Source organism: Chionomys nivalis, chromosome 5 (genome assembly GCF_950005125.1).
Source record: "Chionomys nivalis chromosome 5, mChiNiv1.1, whole genome shotgun sequence".
Lineage (NCBI taxonomy): Eukaryota > Metazoa > Chordata > Mammalia > Rodentia > Cricetidae > Chionomys > Chionomys nivalis.
The window spans coordinates 112,715,221-112,733,610 of NC_080090.1; the positions used below are offsets into that span (position 1 = coordinate 112,715,221).

Consider the following 18,390-nt stretch of genomic DNA (forward strand, 5'->3'; position numbering starts at 1 on the left):
ATAAGATTAATTTATTGAAAATTACATGTTGCCTTATTTGTCCTTAATTAGTGACTCTCATGTCTAAAATACCAATTAAAGCATCAGATTAGTAGGAGAGCACAAAAATCTCTAATCTTTGTGTGTGTGTGTTTGTGTGTGTGTGTTTGTGTGTGTGTGAGAGAGAGAAAGAGTGTGTGAGTGTATAGGTAGAATTATGCATGAATATGAAAGTTGCCAGAACTCAAACTGATTTATCTTCTATTGTTTTGTTAACATCCTTTAATTGTAACTGAACAAACAAAGCATGGTTAATTGAGAAAAAAAATCTTACGGAAAATATTATTAAACCTTACAAAAAGTGAAATTATGAAATTTCATCTTATGAGAGAAATGAAAGAGTAAAATTATCTGTGAAAAAAAATGAGAAACAGTGAAAAGCAGTCTCTGGGATGCAACAAAGAGGATGAATCTGCTTTAGATTAAGATATTTTGAACAAAAATTTATCATTTCTTGATATATGGGCTGTCATTAAACCAGAATGTTTGGGTACCTTGTTTGTACTGTCAAATTATATAAGATTGAGAAATTTTAAATCTTCAAAGGAAAAATTGAGTTGCTGATATCAGACAAGGTGAATGAGGGCTCAAATATAGTGTCTTCTATCATTGTATATAGAAATTTGTGGTTTATTTTGAAGAAGATTGATGGAAGAGGGTCATCTGTCTATGTGTTACTTTCATTGGTTAATAAAGAAATTGCCTTGGCTCTTTGATAGAATGGAAAATTAGGTAGGTCGAGTAAACAGAACAGGATGCTGGGTCAAAGGCAGTGAGGCAGATGAGATGAAGCTCCAGCCTAAGATGGATGCAGGTTAGACTCTTCCCAGTAAGCCACCATTTTGTGGTGCTACACAGATTATTAGAAATGGGTTAACCAAGATGTGAGAATTAGCCAATAAGAGGTTGAAACTAATGGTCTTGGCAGTGTTTAAATGAATACAATTTGTGTGTTGTTATTTTGGGTTTAAAGCTAGCCATGTGGGAGCCAGGTGGGACAAAAAGCAGGCCTGCTCACCTCATCACTATGGTAGATTCTCTGTAAATCATTACAAGAAAATAATTATTATTTCTAGATTATATATAAACATGACTTTGGTAACAGAATTGGAATGTTCTGGGCACACAGATTAGTATGGTACATATACAGTTCTATATAATTTGCATTGTTATATCCAAGTGCTATAAACTCCAGTGATGTCAGAAGTCCGTTTTTTTATGTATTGCTTTTATTGGTTAATGAATAAAGAATTTGCCTTGGACTGTGATATGGTAGAGTAGAGCTAGGTAGGACAAACTAAATTGAATGCTGGGAGAAAGAAAGAGATGCCATATAGCTGCTGCTGGGAACAGATGAGCCAGGACCTTGCCCGGACCTTGTATTTATCTCCACATTAATAGAAATGAATTAAATTAAAATGTAGGAGTTAGCCAATAATTATCTAGAGATAATGGACCAAGCAGTGATTTAATTAATATAGTTTTTGTTTGGTTATTTTGGGCCTGATCTGCCATGCACTCAGGAAATGAATGAGCAGCCTCATAAAACTGGTGTAGGAGGGCCTTCTGTATTTGTGTTGCTTTCATTGGTTGAATAAAAAAAAAAAACTGCCTTGGCCTTTTAATAGGGCAGCCCTTAGGTGGGCAGAGAAGACAGAACAGAATTCTGAAAAGAAGAGCAGTGTAGCAGATGCCATGAATATCCAGCCTGAGACAGACGTTGATTAGAATCTTGCCAGTAAGCCACAGTCATGTGGTGATACACAGATATAATAGAAATGGGTTACTCAAGGTGTGATAGTTAGCCAATATGAGGCTAGAGCTAATGAACCAGGCAGTAATTTAATTAATACAGTTTCTGTGTGGTTATTTTGGGTTAAGCTAACCAGGCAGTGGGACATAGCTTGCCACTCCTCTTACTACAGAATGGTGCCCTGACTTAGTCTACTAACTCCATGTTAACCTAAGAGGGCTTAAAAAGAAATTCTAGACCAAAAAAAATAATAATACAGAGTTTAATACAGCTTTTTGCTGTTTGCTGGCAGAGTATCGCAACTCCTTTAAGAGAAATTTTCCTAATTCAGCTGTAGCAGGAAAAAAAAGCTGTGCCATTTTAAAATGCAGCTTCCTGGGCTGTGCTGCTAGTGTGAACTCTGGCTCTAAAGCATTTCAATGACAATTGTGGGACCCATTTGTTTCTGTGCCCGCTAGGGTTGGGAGAAAAGTGGCTGAGACCATGCCTGTGACTCAGCACTCCCTGCCTGGGCATGTGGCGAGATCAGGTCTACTAGGCGTGCACAAGCAGAAGAGCATGGCAAATTCCTGCCACCATATACAGAGATGTTTCCAGGCTGTGCAGTAATCAGCATGGCAGATAATGGCTGTAACTCAGATAAAAAAGCATTTATGTGTTGCACGCTCATCCTCTGAGTTGAACTGATGAGGTCAGCTCCTGCCTAGTAGACCCAGAGCAAACAGAAATGGAAGGTCCACCATTTTGAAATTGGAGAGAGGTCGAGCCAATATCCAGAACAGCTGCAACCAAGATGTTTAGCATTTTAAAAGCTTTTCAAAATAGTAGAGAATTAAAGACAATGCAATAGGATAGATTCATACATAAAAGACCTCTAAATGGGCCATGGTGTTAGATAAACCACATTGGCTTTGGAGAAAAAAGATAAAGAGTATACAGAGGCATAATATAAAGTTAATGTTTTAAAGAAAGGGTAAAGATTTTAAGAGACAAAGTAAAGTGATAGAGTAAAAATAAGCCAAGAAAAAATGGAAAATTCACAGAGAGCCTGTATTCTTTGTATTATTGTTTTTTTTTTTTTTTTTAATTTTTGACTGTGAAGGAGCTGAGTACAGAGAAACATTTCATTTTATGGGCTAAGCTAAACCAGCATGGATATTATAAAGGTATTAGTACTTCAAAATTTAGGTCTAAGGATATCATGCTTTGGAAAAGAGGTTCTTCTTTTGTTTTCACAGAGAATGAGACCCTGTGGATTGCTTCTAGACCAATATGGTATGATAGGCCATGCCCTTCTGTAAGGTTGCTGTAAAAACACCTTCAGAAAGTTAATTCACTAAACTGGTGACTTAGATGAACCTAGAGCATGGGATATACCATGAAGAACCTAATTAACAGTGCCCCCATACATCAGGAAGAAGTTTGGAGAGAAATAACTACATCCATATTCCCAAATATTGTTTATAAAGGTTCTTTTACATTTAAAGGGGTATATCAAAATAGGAATAATTTGCATTGGTATGGAGTTGGCTATATTGATATAAATTTAAGGTCAATATTGTTATATGTATATTTCTGCTCTTTATTAAGGTATTGTGATTTGTATATCATTTTAAAATGTAATGTATAATTAGAAAATATAGATTGTTAATGAATAATCATCTAGAATAGTCAAGTTTGTAGTCATGTTAATTAGACTTTCTAGATATATAGAGATATATTTCAGTTAGGTGGGCATTCTTCATATCTTTCAAAGACTACAGAATATGGCATTTAAAATGTTTTAATAACTTAGGGCTTTTTATGACAATGAGACATGTCTGCTCCTGGTAGCACCAATCTACTTCAAGAGGAAGATGAGATTGAAGAGGCTTCTTATGGAGTTGGTTAAGAATTTGGGCAAGAAACTGCTTTTTCCAGGACTGTTGCATAAACCGAACATAAAGAACCCACAGAGAGAGAACTGCTGAACTTGCCTAAAAGTGAGATGGTCCTTCAGGGTTCCTGATTTATAAAAGAGTCTGCAAGATATTCTGCAGCATACAGGAGAAAGAGCCTAAACTGTCTTTGAATTTTTCTGCTTCATGGAGATGTCTGCTGGATACTATGGGGCTGTAGGCAGAAGATGGATGCCCCAATGTTACAAAAAAAAAAAACTTTGGAAGTTGTGTGGAATAATTATCTTTATTCTGTCAGTCATGTTTTAAATAAATGCTGATTGGCCAGTAGCAGGAAGTATAGGTGGGACAACCAGACAGGTAGGGCAATGAGAACAGGAGAATTCTAGCAAAGAGGAAGCCTATTCTTCCCAGTCCTGCCCAGACCACTGAAGAAGCAAGATGTTACCTACCCCACCAAAAAAGTATCAAGCCATATGGCTAACATAGATAAGAATAATGGGCTGATATATGTTTAAGAGCTAATAAAAATCCTGAACTAATGGGCCAATCAGTTTATAATCTTATGTTAACCTCTCTATGATTTTCTTTGAGACTTAGTGGTTGTGGGAACTGGGCAGGACAGAAAACCCAATGAGCAGGCCCTTATGTTACACAATGGCACTCACATTGATAACTGCATCCACAGAAAGCCTGAAAAAGCTTGTAAATGAATACAGTAAAGCATGGCTTCTTGGTGACATCAATTCCTCGGGTCTGCTCTGCTTGCCAGAGACAAACACTCTCATTTAAGAGAGGCTTTCTCACTCATCTTTAGCTCCATATTTTTGCAGCTATTTTAAGAGGTCCTGCCACAAAACACTTAAATGGTGTTGATGAAAAGCTGAATGCATGCTTTTTTGTTTTCAGCTGTAGCAGGAAAAAAACTGCACCATTTTAAAATGCTGGCTTTCTAGGACATCTTGCCACGTCAAACTCTGACTTTTTAAGGCAGGAGGTCCAACTCCAGAGACAGCATTTGTGTGTTGTTTGTGGATGCACTGTTGCAGCTTGCTTGCTGGAAATGACCTTGAAATGCCATAGAGATGCGGCAATAAACTTGGCTCTGACTGGCACCTCTGTAATGACCTGGAAAGCTAAGGAATGGGCTGGATCCAGTCGTCAAAGCCACGCCTTTAATCTTACCCATATTGCTTAGTAAATTAAAGACTAATGTGGTCAGAAAAAGAGATATACAGTAAAGAGAGATTCATAGATAAAATAAATACCTCTAAATGGTTTACTGTGTGTTAAAATATATGCAGGCTAAAGATTAAAGTTCTTAAAATAAAAAAGAAAGAAAGAGTAGTTGGTTGTGGTTGTACAAATCTTTAATCCCAACACTTGGGAGACAGAGGTAGACTGACCTCTGTGACTTCAAGGTGTGGTAGCACACATCTTTAATCCCAATCCCAGGGAGGCAGACACAGACAGATCTCTGTGAGTTCAAGGTGTGGTAGCACACACCTTTAATCCCAGCACTGGGGAGGCAGAGACAGGTGGATCTCTCTGAGATCAAGGTTAGCCTGGTCTATAGAGGGAGTTTCAGGACAAAGATACACAGAGAAGCTGTCTCAAAAAGCCAAAAGTTAAAAAGAAAAATAAAAAAATAGAGATTAAAATAAAGCCATGTAAAGATTAAAAATACACAGAGACTCTTGATACCGTATGTTATTGTGCTCTCTTTGAATTGGTTGCATGCTGAGAAAGGTTCATCAGCTGCTAAAAAATACTTGCTTATAAATTCTACTAAATTAATCCAAGATATAAATTTTGAAAATACCTTGACTTCAAAATTGAAGTCTAAAGGTATGTTACTTTGGAGAGAAGATTTTGCTTTTGTTTTCACAGGAAATGAGAGGCTATGGATTCATTCTGAGTTTTTAAAAAAATCAGGTTTGATTAAGGAAGACCACCTGAGAAATCTCCAGTAGGAACACATGGCCCAGATATCTGAGTTCTACATCCAGAACAGATTCAAGACTGCTGCCTGAGATGATCAAGACTCACAGGATACTCCAGTTAGGACTTGATCATAATTCTAAATTTTCTTTAGGTCCCCATAAGATTATCAGCAACCCCAACCAGCTATAAGCTGGAATACTATGCCCACATTCCCCCCACAAAAGGGACTATGGATATTTTCCTTTGTTTAAAAAAAAGAGGGAAGTTGTGGAGGATAATTGTCTGTATTCTGTCAATCATGTTTTAAATAAATGCTGATTGGCCAGGCAGGAAGTATAGGCAAGACAACCAGACAGGAAGTAGAGGTGGGGCAACGAGAACAGGCAAATTTTATGAAGGAGGAAGCATATTCCTCCCAGTCCTGCCCAGACCACGGAAGAAGCAAGATGTGACCTACCCTGCCAAAAAAGGAACCAAGCCATATGGCTAACATAGATAAGAATAATGGTTTGATATACATTATAAGAGCTAATAAGAATCTTGAGCTAATGGGCCCATCAGTTTATAATCTTATGGAGACCTCTGTATGATTTTCTTTGCGACTTTCCATCTGTAGGAACTGGTCAGAACTGAAACCCCAACAAGCAGACCCTAACGTTACAAAAAACATTTCAAAATCTAAATATTTCCAAAGAAAGTTAGCAATTTTACATTTTATGGATAAATGACTTTTTATAATGGAAGCAAAGTGAAATTCAGAATAATTTAGGTAAACAGGATTTAGATACCCAAATAGAAGTCTTTCCTACACCTAATATTAGGTATTGTTGAGCAATCAGGAGAAATGGTAGCCTATGTTTTAATAGTCAATGCAATCTGAAAATGAGAATAGTAACATACAAGGAATATTGTTTTTGATTTTGTTCCTTTGCAGTAGAGTTCCTGATGGATCTTTTGTGGAATATATTATGCATGAATAATAGAGGCTTTATGCAACCCTCTACAAGCCTCAGAAATGAGTTTGAAATAGATACTCAGATATATTAATAGGTGCATATCTCTAAAAGGAAAAGGCAAATTAGTTTTTATTGCTAATATTACATATATGTCATACTTAAAACCAGTTTTCCAGCATACCCACTGGAAACAGTAACCAGGCCTTTTAGTAACATGTGAGTGATCTCTGAAACCAACCACTCCAGCGTATACTGATGGAAGCCTATTATTCAGGCTGCTATTTAGGGGAAGATAGAACAATCATTTTTTCATCCTCATACTAGCAGCATCAAAAATTGAAACTGAAAGTTTACACATGACCAATAAAGTGACTCTCTTCTAACTTCCCATTCTTTTTTAAGTTTACCAAGCAGTGAGGAGATACTAAGGTTGATTCTCTTTTTGCTATGATAAAACATTTGACAAATTCATTTTTGGAAAGGAATGGATTTATTTGAATTATAGATTTAAATCCAACTTTGAGGAAAGCTGGAGCTGGAATTCAAGGTGAGAACACATAGACAAAACTAAAGCAGACAAAAGACACCGCTTATTTCTTATAGTGATTCTTCTTCCTTGCTAAGCTACTTTTTTATACAGCATAGGACCACACATAACCAGCTTAGAGATGACACCTTGTGTGGCAGGCCCTTATGTTACAATTAATAAAATGCCCCACAGTCATATCCAAAGTCTGGTCTGTTGGAGACAGTTCCACCATTATCATTACCAATTCACAGATGACTCTAGTTTGTGTCAGGTTGATAACAGTTAATCACACAATTGCAAGCACAAGTTCTCTCTAAGCTTTTCTGAGACTCCTGCTTTTCTTTTTGTTCAGTCTGATTTTCTATATTCTAGGGTGGATAAAGATAACACTTCTAATTCTAAACAAGAAAAAGAAAAAATCTCATTTTCTTTGATTCTTTTACATTAAGGGTTACATTTAAACTTTTTTTTTTTACAAATTAATTTGTTTAAGTTTTATTTATACTTCACCTTCAATTTGTTGACATGCTCATAACAACTTCTATCTAATGAGAAGATAATGGGTAATAATTAATGTTCTAATATTTGATTGCACCAAGCCTGTCAATAAGGAACATAATAAGAACAAACCTCACGGACAATATATCTGTCTACTAATATGCATTTCCAGTCTTTCTACTCATCTTGAAATAATACATATTTCTTTCTTTGTAGCTTAACATTCTCGGTTTACTACCAATTCAACTTGTTATATTTCTGTCTTTATAATTTGTGCTATTACTTTGTAATGTGTGGTTTTAGGAAAAGGAATGTCAGTTCAATGCAATAAAATAATTAATGCATGAATGAATTACAGAAAAAATGAGGTTATAAACACTTATACACATTATCCAAAAACTTGTACACAAATATCAATAGTACAGATCAATGGAAAGATTACAGCTATTCAGATATACATTAATTTGAATCAGTAGAGTTAATAATTGAAGAATAATTACATTTTGAATGATTACAAGTTTGGTTTTCTGTTAACTTATGGAGTATTTCAAGATCCTCAATTATTTTTCAGTTCTTGAGATGAGTACTGACAAAAGCACCATGATAAATGAACCATCTACATATAGAACCTTTAGTCCAATTCTGGAATCATTGAGTAATTAAGTATGCAGGCAAATATTTAGTCATTAATCTTAACCCAATAAGTAATTAAATGAATATTTATGTGAACTCTGTGTCTATCTCTGCCCTTATTAATTTGGAAGCTAAAATTCATGATATATTTGAATGAAAATGTCTTTATAAAATCCATCATTCCGTTTAATGTAATTTTTCAAAATATTGTGTAAATCTTTTTTATCAAAAGGATCTTGATAGGGCTGGAGAAATATCTCAGTGAATAAAGTGCTTGCAATGAAAGCTGGAAGACTCTAAGGAATCCACACAAAAACAGAAAAAGTTGAGTGGTCAAAAATGTTCACCTTTAATCCTAGCGCTTGTAAAAAGAGACTATGGATCTCTGAACAATTGTTTAGCTAGATGAGAGGAACTTATGAGTCCCATGTTAAGCTAAAGGTCTGACTCAAAAAATAAAGTAAAAAGTGATTGAATAAGACACCCTGTGTCAATTTCTCACACCCATATATTTATACACATGCACAATCAAACACATCACAGACTCATAAGGAAGTAAAATTTTAAAAATATGCTGACATTATCTTTTGATTACACTTTAGGAATAAGAAAATGAATAAGCAAAGTTTTTAATTTTGGCTTTCTTGATTGCATAAGCTTTGATATAATCATCTTAATATAGTTGATGGTGGATAGGCTATTCATAAACATGTATATTATTTATAGTATATCTCTACATGCTTGTGTATTTCAATATGTCTATATGTTTATACAAGAAGAATAAAATACATATACACACATTATCCTATTCTGAAAAAATATAGCAAAACTTATCACATAGAATGTAGCTGTAATTTTAGGTGAAACAAACGTGGAAGTTTCTAGAAAGCAAAGAGTAGGAACTTTTAATAAAGACCATTATCTGTAGTATCTTCCAAATTTTGGTAGTTTACCACAGTATTCCAGTTTCTTTCCCATTTTAGTCTGAATAAAACCTACCGTACTGTGCTATCCACATTCAAGTTAAATATTCTCTCTTCCAATTGTACATCTTCTGAATGACTCAGAAACATCAACACTAATTCCAGAATGTTCCATATCTTGTATCTGGGACTGATGACATAAATGGAGTTATAATAGCTTTAAGAAGATCTAACTTGTAGATTCACCCCCTGTGATACAAGTACCTTGTAATTCCAATACCCTCTGTTTCCACAGCTGAGGACTCTGGTTGTTCCAATGTCATTTATCTTCTAGAGTCTTCCATTTCAGACTTCACAGCTGAATCTGATTGAAAATATTACCATTGTACTTGATTTGAACCCCTTTTACAGTATTATCAACTCTGCCTTTTAATAACATTATACATACTTAAAAACTGGAGTCTTCTTATTAACAATTACAGCTGCCAGGACTTACTTAAACTTGCACTGGAAGCTGGCCCCTCCTCCCAAGAGAACACCAATGATGAGAAATCATGTAAAGTACCAATATGTTAGCTATGCCACTCATAAATTATTAAGGCATGAGAAAAAAAGATACTATGGAAATAGATCTCAAACTTTTCTGATCAAGTAATTCTACCTCCAGCTGATTTTGTTCTGCAGTCCAATCAGAGCTTAGGAGGGGAAAACCACCATAAATGTCCTCCCAAATTCCTAATTCAGAAATATAAGATATAATAGAGATCTGTCTATGTTTTAATCCTTAGATTATTTATTTATTTATTTATTTATTTATTTAAGATTTCTGCCTCCTCCCCACCACCACCTCCCATTTCCCTCCCCCTTCCCCAATCAAGTCCCCCTCCCTCATCTGCCCTAAGAGTAATCAGGGTTCCCTGCCCTGTGGGAAGTCCAAAGACCATCCACCTCCATCCCGGTCTATTAAGAGGAGTATCTGCCTAGGCTCCCACAAAGCCAGTACGTGCAGTAGGATCAAAAACCCATTGCCATTGTTCTTGAGTTCTCAGTAGTCCTCATTGTCTGTTATGTTCAGCGAGTCCGGTTTTATCCCATGCTTTTTCTGACCCAGGTCAGCTGGCCTTGGTGAGTTCCCGATAGAACATTCCCATTTTCTCAGTGTGTGGGTGCCCCCCACGCGGTCCTGAGTTCCTTGCTCGTGCTCTCTCTCCTTCTGCTCCTGATTTGGACCTTGAGATTTCAGTCCGGTTCTCTAATGTGGGTCTTCTACAACACATGGGCACAGGAGACCGCTTCCTACGTATAACCCCAGCAGCACAGACATTAAGGGCATCATTGAGTAAATGGGACGTCCTGAGACTGAGAAGCTTCTGTAAAGCAAAGGACACTGTCACTAAGACAAAAAGGGAACCCACTGACTGGGAGAAGATCTTCACCAACCCTGCAACTGACAAAGGTCTGATCTCCAAAATATATAAAGAACGCAAGAAATTAGACCGTAAAAGACTAATCAACCCAATTATAAAATGGGGTACTGAGCTGATCAGAGAATTCTCAACAGAAGAAGTTCAAATGGCCAAAAAACACTTAAGGTCATGCTCAACTTTCTTAGCGATCAGGGAAATGCAAATTAAGACAACTTTAAGATACCATCTTACACCTGTCAGAATGGCTAAAATAAAAAGCACCAATGATAGCCTTTGCTGGAGAGGTTGTGGAGAAAGGGGTACACTCATCCATTGCTGGTGGGAATGCAAACTTGTGCAACCACTTTGGACAGCAGTGTGGCGGTTCCTCAGGAAATTGGGGATCAACCTACCTCTGGACCCAGCAATACCACTCTTGGGAATATACCCAAGAGATGCCTTATCATACAACAAAAGTATATGCTCAACTATGTTCATAGCAGAATTGTTTGTAATAGCCAGGACCTGGAAACAACCTAGATGCCCTTCAATGGAAGAATGGATGAAGAAAGTATGGAATATATACATATTAGAGTACTACTCAGCAGTAAAAAACAATGACTTCTTGAATTTTGCATGCAAATGGACGGAAATAGAAAACACTATCCTGAGTGAGGTAAGCCAGACCCAAAAAGAGGAACATGGGATGTACTCACTCATATTTGGTTCCTAGCCATAAACAAAGGACATTGAGCCTAGAATTTGTGATCCTAGAGAAGCTATATAAGAAGGTGGACCCAAAGAAAAACATATAGGCATCCTCCTTGAACAGTAACTTTCATCAGGCGATGAAAGGAGACAGATACAAAGACCCACATTAATCCTTAGATTTTACGTGTAGTAGACTTTGTTCAGGAGTGTGAATGGCTATGGTACATTATTGGTGAGAAAGTACTGAGATAATAAAGAATAACAAATTTTGGAATACACTGAGAGCATTAATATATTGTGTTCACAATGAATGAAAATTACAGGGTTAAAAGATAGAGGACAGAAGAACATGATTTTTTACTAGTGCTACATATGAGAACTGAAGAGATAATGAATGTTTATAAGAATTGATTAAAACGTTAAAACAGACCAACAGTTTATATGAGTCAAGTTGGCAAAGAAAATTAGAAGCCAATATATTTGAAGGTTCGTCATGTATGTAGTTGAGTCAATCATCACTGGTCATTCCTGAAGTGATGCACTTATTAAGATTTTATTTGTTGTTTGCTTTGTGTGTGTGTGTGTTTGTACTGAATTACTTATTTTAAAGTAATAAACACTGTCAACGTCAATTACAGGGGAATATAAAAATGATAATTTATTTTGGAATGGTGATTTATTTATGTAATATTAATATAGCATTGGAATATAAACATGGCATGATTTTTCAACAATGATTGTATTGTAGATATTGTGAAAATGTATAATATTTACCTTATACAGCTTTTGATATTCTGAGGTTGTAGTTTTACAGCTTAAAATAATATTCAATTTTAGGTGTTCAACTTTGTCTTATGTCTTTGAAAAGCCAACTAAGGCTTCTGAGTGATGATCCCAGTTAAAAAAAATGTTAATATTGATACTGTCAAAACAAAAGGCTATAAGTCCATAATATCAAAAAGATACTGCAGTGACCTATATATAGGCTTGGTTTTAGTATAAATTGTAAACTATAGTAGCAAAGTGTGGGAGATGCAATGGAATGTTCAAGCCATGCTGAAGCAATGCATTCTATGGTGCTCATTTCAAAACATTTGACATAAGGAAATAAATTACAACACAAACTCTGGAACTACAGCTACACAGTAGGAGTTTTTAGAATAACATATATTATTGGTATTAGTTAGCAGGATTTATTTATCATCTAAGAAATCAATGAAAAATAAGAACCAAACATAAATTTAAGACATGTTCTTTAAATTTTCAACTAGATATTCAATTGACAGAAACACAGATTTGGAGAGATATTTCAATATTGATGCCAACAGTGGAGTTATCACTACTGCAAAATTATTGGATCGAGAGACAAATGCTGTTCATAACATTACAGTCCTTGCAATGGAGAACCGTAAGTTGAAAGGTTTAAAATGACATCAAGAGGGGAGGACATAGGCAGGTAGTGGAGCATAGAAAAATGTAAAGATTAAAAATATCAATAAATGACTTTAGGAGGAATCGAGATGAAAGTAGAGAATGAGTTCTTAGGAGATGAGGTGAGTTTAAGCTGTTGCTTATTTAAGTTAAACAAACTCAAGAAATTCCAAAATCAGTAAGCTGCAAAATACATATAGATTTACTGATTACTTGTGATGATTTTTACATAGCTAATTCAAAACATAGAATTGTAAAAGCTCATGGGTGTGAATTGCTCTCTGAAGCTTTTTTTATGTTTACATCTTTGATATTACTGCCTTTATCATGCTGTGAGGTTAGTTAATCTCTACCCAATATACATTGATAGGAATGTTTGAATAACTAATTTTAGTATATGAATGAAGTAATTTAGAAGAAAATATATCTATATTACTGAAATGTATAGTCAAAGAAAATATATGTGTATGTAATTTGCTAATACTAACATGAATATGAACTATGGCATCATTGAGTTAAATTTCATGATTCACTATTCCTCATTCAGCAATTTTCTTATCAGGAATTTGACAGACACACAAATAGATGCATACAAATATATGTGTATATTAAAACATACAGTTTATGTGTTTTTATATAAACATAATTATGTATATATCCATATATTTATATAGATACATAAATATAGACACCTCACAATTTAACACTATGTAAAACCACATAAGATGTGTGTTTAAATGTATAAATATATAAGTTAATGAGTCTATAAGGTCCAGATTATATGTGGTATTACAAAGAGAATTTTTATTTGAGATTATACTTTTGAAAAAGAAAATTTTCATTTTTTGCTTGTTTCATGTTTCTCGAATAAAATATCAAGAGTATGATGAGTATTCTATCAGAATTAATTAAAACTTTTTTTATTTACCAGAGAATCCATCTCAGGTTGGCAGAGGATATGTGGCCATCACTATACTGGACATTAATGACAATGCCCCTGAGTTTGCCATGGACTATGAAACCACTGTCTGTGAAAATGCTCAGCCTGGGCAGGTGAGAGGTTCAAATCAACTTCCTTTTTTGTTTGGAGTTTCTTTAAAACATTCCCTAGTCATATCTTTGAAGTACCCCAGAACTTGGATGTGTAGCATGAACTAATATTAAAAAACTTTCAAATTCTGTTTTAATATGGTTTTGAAAATTCCTCAGTTATCCTGAGTAAAGAAAATATTGTAAAAATTAACCCAGTTGTGTATTAAAGGCTTGGATTCCTTTAAGAAGAAATAAAACTTATTAAGTTTGATTGAGCTGTTTCCACTTTATGTTACATAGCACAGCTATGAAAGAACCTTGACTAAGAATGAAATGCAGTTCAAAGTGACTTTGGTTTGTCTACCATATTGCGCAGAATCTTGTGATATTTACTTGGAAGTATGAACAGTTGTAGCAGCTTGTTTATGAGGTTCACAAAAGTAAGTTCAAACATGCACTATGAAAAGAATATGATTTGTTTTCCAGAGCCTATTTTAAATTGAGTGTAATTTTGTACACCTGATCTACTGCCTAACCTCACTGAATGGAATCACATTACAATGAGGTGTAAAAATTCTTATGTCCTGCTGTAGAACTTTCATCAGAGTGCAGCAGTATGTCTTTCTCTATTACATTCTCTCTACCTAGGTTATCCAGAAAATCAGTGCTGTAGACAAAGATGAGCCATCTGACGGGCACCACTTTTACTTCAGCTTAACAACAGATACAACAAATAACCACAACTTTTCTTTGAAAGACAACAAAGGTAAGGGAAAATGTATCATTGCAAGCATTTGCTTCTAAACAAGTCTCATTTCCTCCTTAAAGATGCTTATAATGGGAAAAAGCAACAAAGATATGGATTAAAAGGCAATGAGTTCCTTGAAAAATTTCAATCCAGGTGTTTGCTCTTATGGAGGAGAAGCTTCTATTTAAATCAATATAGACATGAAGCCAAATGCAAAAAGTTAGGTATATTTGTCTTGTCTGTCTCCTATATAATTCCCTCACATTTATATACCAAGCTCTTTATTTACATGATGTCATACATTGAAGGCCTGCTAAGATTCTTAGTAAGGACTGAACTATGTTGACACAACACAACTTGAGGGAATATTAATAATAATTATTATTATCATTATATTATAAAATAATAATGATAATAATAATAATTTCAATGTAAATCATCATTCACATAATATTCTAAATAACACCATCAATTATTATATTTTAACTTGAAAATAAACATTATACATGAAAAATCTAATAATAAAAATTATTCAACAAAGATCAAACAGTGAATAATAATAGAATAATACTCCCTATTATATAAAATTGAATTTCCTTTAATTTACTTTAAAGATAGTTCCTCCCATGAAGTCATGAGTGTTATTGAAGGGACACTTTACAAGTACCAGTAAGCAGATTCCAGGTTTGCTTAAAATATATTAATAACTATAAGACCTTTTTAATAAACATAAGAATTTACTCTTACAGATTATACTGGTTTTCATATGAATCAGGTTTTAGTTCTATAATAGAGTCAATATGACTTATCAGAACAGACAAGCATTCTGTTGAAACTTAGGAAGTCTTTTGCTTGAGGCTACAATTTTAATGCAAAAACTGTGATCTTGGTCAGGAAAATTCAATCTGAAAGTAACAGTTTTTTCCTGATCCCATTCTCAACCTAATAACACTATGCTGTCCCTTTAGTAATATAAAAGAAGAGCATTCTCTGGGTGGGTAATCCCAAACTCTCTGATTAATCATTGTTGGAAATGTTCACTCAGTCCTTGGAGTCATCTTGTACAGATGCAGAATAGGGAATATATGACCTTCACAAGAAGGTGGTAAATATGTCCCTCATGTGCCACAGTCCAGTAGCATCAATATTTCTATACAGAGTGCACAAGAAAAAAACTGGATTAATGGGGCAGCCATACTGTCACACAGATGGAAATATTCCCATGGCACAAGTATAAATCTCCCCATGCTATACCTTGAAGGACAGGAAAAGAATAGGTAGAAACCATTCATGTTATCTTCCACATTCGGAGAGCAAATATAGAGTATCATAAATTCTGCAATACTTTCTTGATCATGGCATTATTTTTTTCACATGCTCAGTATTTGGCTTGTGATTCTAAATTCAGTGTCTGTGTATCTGTGTGTGTCTCCATGTGTGTGTTATTGTTTCTGTGTATATGCTTCTGTGTCTGTGTTTCAATGATTTTTATATCTGTCATGCTAGACTACTTGTAAACAACTGTATGACTCTTTGCTCTAACTTTATAATGATGTTTAATATCAACATTGGCATGAATGAATTAATCAATATGTAGAATTTTTTTCTTTTTTTTATTAATTAATTTATTTAATTATTAAAGATTTCTGCCTCTTCCCCGCCACCACCTCCCATTCCCTCCCCCTCCCCCAATCAAGTCTTCCTTCCTCCTCAGCCCAAAGAGCAAGCAGGTTTCTCTGCCCTGTGGGAGGTCCAAGGACCACCCACCTCCATCCAGGTCTATTAAGGTGAGCATCCAAACTACCTGGGCTCCCACAAAGCCATTACGTGCAATAGGATCAAGAACCCATTGCCATTGTTCTTCAGTTCTCAGTAGTCCTCATTGTCCATTATGTTCAGCGAGACCGGTTTTGTCCCATGCTTTTTCAGACCCCGGCCAGCTGGCCTTGGTGAGTTCCCGATAGAACATCTCCATTGCCTCAGTGTGTGGGTGCACCCCTCGCAGTCATCCTCCCTCTTCCCTTTTCCCTCCGGCTGCTCTCTCACTCACCCTCCTCCCTCCTCTTCCTCCTAAGAAAGGGTAGGGTACCTTGTCCTTTGGGAAGTTCAAGGCCCTCCCCGCTCCATCCAGGCATAGGAAGGTGTGCATCCAAACAGACTAGGATCCCAAAAAGCCATTAGATGCAGTAGAAACAAATCCCAGTGGCTTCTCAGTCAGTCACCATTGTCAGCCACATTCAGAGAGTCCAGTTTGATAACATGCTCATTCAATCCCAGTCCAGCTGGCTTTGGAGAGCTTCCAATAGTTCAGGAACACTATCTCAGTGAATGGACCAACCCCTCACGGTCGTGACTTTGTTGATCTTCTCCCTCCTTCTACTCTTCAACTGGACCTCGGGAATTCAGTCCATTGCTCCTATGTGGGTCTCTCACTCTATCTCACATCCATCGCCAAAGGTTCTATAGTGATATTGGAGATATTCAACAGTGTGACTATGGGGCAAGACCAGTTCAGGTACCCTTTCCTCTACTGCCCAAGGACCTAGCTGGGGACATCCCTGTGGGCACCTGGGATCCCCTCTACAGCCAAGTCTCTTGCCAACCCTAAAATGGCTCCCTTAATTAAACTATCTTCTTCCCTGCTCCCATATCTGCCCTTCCTCCATCTCAACCACCCCACTCTCCCAAGCTCTCTCCTACACTTCCCTTATCCCTTTTGTCTCCCCCACTCTCCTTTCCCCACACACACCCCCACCTCCACCCCCTTACTTCCTACTTTTGCCCAGTAATCTTGTATGGTTCCAATGTCCAGGAGGATCTCTATATGTTTTTCTTTGGGTTCACCTTATTATTTAGTTTCTCTATGATAGTGAACTATAGACTTAATGTCCTTTGCTTATAGCTAGAGTCCACTAATGAATGAGTACATACAATATTCATGTTTTTGGGTCTGAGTTATGTCACTGCGAATAGTGTTTTCTCTTTCCATCCATTTGCATGCAAAATTTAAGATGGCATTGTTTTTTACTGCTCAGTAGTACACTAATGTGTATATGTTCCACACTTTATCCATTTTTTCATTGAGGGGCATCTAGGTAGTTTCCAGGCTCTATCTATTACAAATAGTGCTGCTATAATCATAGTTGAACAATTGCTTTTGTAGTATTACTGGGCATCTTTTGGGTATATTCTCAAGAGTGGTATTGCTGGATCTTGAGGTAGGTTGACTCCCAATTTCCTGAGAAACCAACACAATGATTTCCAAAGTGGTTGCATAAGTTTGCATTTCCACCAGAAAAGGATGAGAGTTCTCCGTAGTCCACATCCTCTCCAGCATAGGTTATCATTGGTTTTTAATTTAGGCATTCTGACAGGTGTAAGATGGTATCTCAAAGTTGTTTTGATTTGCTTTTCCCTGATGGCTAAGGAGGTTGAGCATGACCTTAAGTGTCTTTTGGCCATTTGAACTTCTGTTGAGAATTCTCTGTTCAGTTCAGTACCCCATTTTTAATTGGGTTATTAAGAATTTACTGTCTAGTTTCCTGAGTTCTTTATATATTTTGGAGATTAGACATTTGTCTGGTGTGTGTTTGGTGAAGATTTTCTCCCATTTAGTAGGTTGCTGTTTGTCTTAATGATGGTGTCTTTTGCTTTACAGAAACTTCTCAGTTTTAGGAGGTCCCATTTATTCATTGCTGCTCTTATTGTCTGTGCTATTGGGGTTATACATAGGAAGCGGTCTTCTGTGCCCTTGTGTTGCAGTCTACTTCCCACTTTTTCTTCTATCAGGTTCAGTGTAGTAGGATTTATATGAAGGTCTTTAATCTATTTGGACTTGAGTTTTGTGCATGGTGAAATATGGATCTATTTTCATTCTTCTACATGTGGA

General features: G+C 36.0%; 1 protein-coding gene across 2 annotated transcripts in view; it reads left to right on the forward strand.

The window, feature by feature from the left end:
- Cdh7 (cadherin 7) overlaps window positions 1–18,390 on the forward strand; it is a 159,769-nt gene that overhangs the window by 112,352 nt on the left and 29,027 nt on the right. For both annotated transcript variants that reach the window (XM_057770275.1, XM_057770276.1), the window contains 3 exons: window positions 12,562–12,698; window positions 13,653–13,774; window positions 14,402–14,519. In XM_057770275.1, coding sequence (XP_057626258.1) covers window positions 12,562–12,698; window positions 13,653–13,774; window positions 14,402–14,519 — 377 coding nt within the window. The remainder of the gene's footprint in view (window positions 1–12,561; window positions 12,699–13,652; window positions 13,775–14,401; window positions 14,520–18,390) is intronic.